Source organism: Lathyrus oleraceus, chromosome 1 (assembly GCF_024323335.1).
Source record: "Lathyrus oleraceus cultivar Zhongwan6 chromosome 1, CAAS_Psat_ZW6_1.0, whole genome shotgun sequence".
In the NCBI taxonomy this organism is placed as follows: Eukaryota; Viridiplantae; Streptophyta; class Magnoliopsida; order Fabales; family Fabaceae; genus Lathyrus; species Lathyrus oleraceus.
The window spans coordinates 415314795-415319348 of record NC_066579.1 but is presented as its reverse complement, the minus strand read 5'-3'; the positions used below and the strand labels follow the sequence as shown (position 1 = coordinate 415319348).

Sequence of the window (4554 nt, the reverse complement as noted above, 5' to 3'; positions counted from 1 at the left end):
GATTAATTGTGACATCCGATCATTTTACAATGATTAAGAAAGATTATAAAGGAAAAAAATTATTTTGATAATTGTTTTCACTGAATCACATTTTTCTCCTTAGAGACTTATCTCGACACGGTATAGATAGACTTAGATAGACTTATGATGTCACATAGGAGCACACATTTTTTTTGATCGGTCATTGATTTTCATCTAACAATAACATGCGCTCCACGTTTGACAATTTGAAGACAATTACAATGATCTCTTTTATATAAGTGTAACTCTGAGTCACACTCATATATTTTGTAAAGTTTCACCTCAATCTCATATTGATTTGAGTATCTCGGTGCTAATATTTTTTGCAGGTACCCTCTCTGATCATCGTAGAACGATCACCACCACACCAAAAACATCTTCACGATGCATGTACCTTATCCAACTCGCTGAATGCAATTGAGAAGAGACAAACTCCATATGATAGATGATTGAAAACCTTTACCTCGGAGTCATTGAAAGGTTGTGTGACATGCATTTGAGAGAATATAAATCCATACATAGGGAGACCACATACCTCAACTTAGCTACAACTTAAAATATCACTTTTGGAAAAAAGTAGTCTGTCAATACGAGGATGTCCCTACGTCGTGACATACAAGTTCCAACATGTCCTCAAAAGTGTAAAAGGATGGGTTTCCATGAACTTATCATATACTTAAAAATAATTTTAAACATCAATGGAAGATTTTATGGTCGGTAATGTCAACTTTTCACCATTTCTTCATTACTATTCATTGAAAAAAATGATGATTATAAGTCATACACTTGACTTGTTATTCCGACCACCACTTCACTCCTGCAACACTACATTTACTCTTGAATTGACACTCTAGACTTATAATAAACCTCTGCACATTAAGGCCACCCATAACATTTTCAACAAAAATGGGATAAGTTAGCTTGACTTTTCCAAAACTAAATTCTTCCCCGATATAGTTCATATCCATTCAGGTGGGATAAGCCTCACAATCATTGGGGTTGATCATTATTGGTTCATTGGAAGAAACAACATCATTAAGCTCTACGAATGTGTTTCATATATTGAATTTTCTTAGGTTCTCAATGTGCGAACGTAAATGAAAGCTCAGGAAAAAAAGAAGGAAAAAGAAAATAGAGTGTTAAATGTAGGTTGCATGAAGAAATTGAGTGTAAGAGTAGATTGATTAAACAAAATAGTTTGAACGTGGAAAAGAAGAAACAAAAGAAGATCTTTCTGAAAAGATATTTTAGGCAACAAATAATTAAAAAAAAATGTGAATGGAACACAAATTTCGGCTTTATATGCAAGTTAGACGTCAGGTTCAACAACAAGATCTCTTGGATGCTCAAAGGCTCCATTCAATGACTCAAATGGTGTCTCGATTAAATAAATGCAATTAAATGCACCTACACTGGTCGCCCCCCGCTCCTTAGCGCATGAAACTTTTGTGGATCGTCTCCACATAAATGTTTCATCAACCTAACGTGCATTTAATGTGCAAATTATCCATGCAACTATTCTCACTCAACTAAGAAGCTCATCTCCACAAACAAGGTTGTCGCAAGAGAGACTATAGACCAACCTTATTTATTTGTACATGGTCAATCCTAAATTTCATACTACTAGAAAAGATTTGGGGGACAAGTGTCATAATAACGATAAATCCACAATTCTCCTCGTAGACTTACCACGTGATCGTACAAGTATATATGTGTCACATGGTGTCATATAGGAGCATGACCACTCGCGCTCCATGTCAGACAATTTGAAGACTACTGCACTGATATCTTTTATATAAGTGTGATCTTAAATCACAATCAAACACAATTCAACTCATATTTGTAAAGTTCAACACCAATCTCATATTAACATGAACTGTGCTAATATTTTTTTACAAGTACCTCTTCATGTCAACAGAAATCGAAATCTGAAAACGTATGATGAAATAACCTATTAACAAATAAGTTATTTTTTTAATCTTTTTACAAGATACATTCAAATACTTTTTAGATAAAATACTTGATATCATAAAATCCTTGACCTTTTTAGACTTTTTGTTTATATTTTATGAGATTAATTACTATACACTGTCAGTGTAAAAAGTTTTACACCATTGATTCATCATCATTATCCGTTTTTATTACTTTATAGATTTTTAAAATAAAAGTCAAACTTCTTTTAATATCCGACGTCTATGATTAACTGAGAGTGTAAAATTTTTTTACACTGTCAGTGTATTTCAATTAAACTCATATTTTATATAACTTATCCTCTAAAATTATATAATAAAAATTATTTTAAGAATAAACTTTTTGTATAAAATAAAACTATATTAAATTTTTTTTAAATTGAATATACAATTTACAAAATCATTTTTTTAAAAGGTCACAATGTATGATTTCTCCTTTATAGAAATGCATTTTTATTAGTACTAATAAAATATTCTAATTAATTTAATAGTAGATGGATTAAAAAATACAAAACATTTTAAAAATATTATAAATAACACTTTTCTTACCTAAATAAATGGGAAGATGGAGTGGTTGTTTGGATTCAACTTCAAGAATCCACACTCAAGTATTAATTGTACTAACTGCTGCACTTGAACTTCAAAATCTATTAATACTATCTTAATATTCTAAAATTACACTTAATATGAGACCATAAAATACATCCAAGATATGATAATTAAATAAAAAGATAAACTTAAATTTCTGTATAAGAAAATAAACAAAATAATCCCAAAAAGGTTAGTTTAAGGGAACCAAAAAAGAAAATAGAAAAAGTGGTAGTAAATAATTACATAATATTAATAACTTGTGCCAGGGTTAAAAAAAGTAAAACTAGTGAGAAGTTACTATGCTTTTTTTGGTGAAGAGGTTGCGTAGATTAAAAATGTTACCCCCACTTCCTTCATCATTATGATGACACTCACCACCACCGTTCGTGACGGCGCCACCACTCACACCGACGGAACCGCTCTCGTTACTTCTACAGCTCAAGTGATGTCTGTAGCCAATACACATCGGAACATTCAAGCTCAAAACCCTAGTTTTACCTCCAACGCCGGGAACTACCTTGCTCCGGCGAGTTGCGGCGGATTCAGCCTTTGACGCTTTCTCTGTCTTAAGAGGCTGTTGCTCTGAGTTTTTGGAGATACCACGACGAACTTGCCATACGGGACTGCTCCGACCGACGTGAACTCCGGCCCGACCCGGACTGTTCGGCCATTTTCTCGACTTTGACTCTCCGGTTGAGTTGCTACGAGAACACGGCGCGCTGTTGACTTTCCGGGTAACCGGAGCCCCGGGGAATAATTTGGGTCGGGTACCGGTATTACCTGCGGACCTACTTCGTGAAAATGGCCATATATTGATGTTCAACTCTGCAGAAGTGGAACCGCTTCCATTTTTTCTCTCTTTCTTCTTCTCCTTCTCCTTCTTTTTGTTCTCTTTCTCTTCTGTGTTGTTATTTTCGGTGGTTTTTTTCTCACCTTTTCGGAAAATATCTTTCCACCGTTTTGAAGATGAGAAAGTGGTGGTGGTTGAGGATTCAGTTATAGCCGATGAAGATTCGGGTTGGGAATCGGGTTCTGGATCCGGGTCTTTAACTAGTGGGTCCGGGTTTGGTGGATCAGAGTTATTTGTGACGGGGATAAGATGGAGGGGAAGGAGTACACCGTCGACGAAGAGTTCATCGGCGGTGAGAAGATTTGGTTGTGGAAAAGATGGGTTTCTGAGCATCCAGAACTCAAATTCGGGTGAGTTGCAATTTGTTCTAGTTGGAGGGTTTTGTTTTGCATCCATGGATAATTTTTAGGAATGTGGGTGAGAGTTTAGAGAGAAAATAAAAAGGAGTGATATAAAAAGAGAATGAATAAAAAGAAGAAAGGGATGGTGTTGGGATTTTAAGAGAGGAAGTTGGGTAAGGATTGGGGGTCCATTATGGCTCCACGAAGATGGAATTGGAAGGAGAGCATGTGCCTTACAATATTGGGTATTTCACAAAAAGATAATATATGAATTTTTATTGACACAAAAAGTGGGGTATTTATTTGGTTTGCATAGAGTATTAGAATTTTAAAGAAGAAAAAGTCATTCTAGAATTTTTTTGCACATGTTTGATTTTATATAGGTATACTTAATTTTGTTGTAGTTTTTTATTTTAAATATGATTTTTATATTTAATTTTATTGTAGTTTTTATATTTAAATATAAATCAATTTATTTTCATATTATTTTTAGTTAAAGTCAATTTTATGTGATAAATTTAATTAAAATTAATTTTTTAATACAAGAGTTTAATTGAAATACACTAACAGTGTAAAGAGATTTTACACTATCAGTTAATCATAACCGTCGGATATTAAAAGAAGTTTGACTTTTATTTTAAAAGTCTATAAAATAATAAAAACGGATGATGATGATAAATCGACGGTGTAAAATATTTTACACTAATAATGTATAGTAATTAATCTCTTAATACAAAATCAAATATATATTAAGTGTGTGTTTGGTTCTACGACAAAGAAA

General features: G+C 33.2%; 1 protein-coding gene across 1 annotated transcript; it reads right to left on the bottom strand.

Annotated features, from left to right (window-relative positions):
• Positions 1–2619: 2619 nt before the first annotated feature.
• Positions 2620–4025, bottom strand: LOC127077360 (uncharacterized). The gene has a single exon (XM_051018713.1). It carries the CDS (start codon positions 3826–3828, stop codon positions 2866–2868), a length of 963 nt encoding a protein of 320 aa, XP_050874670.1. The 5' UTR covers positions 3829–4025; the 3' UTR covers positions 2620–2865.
• Between the last annotated feature and the right edge of the window lie 529 nt (positions 4026–4554).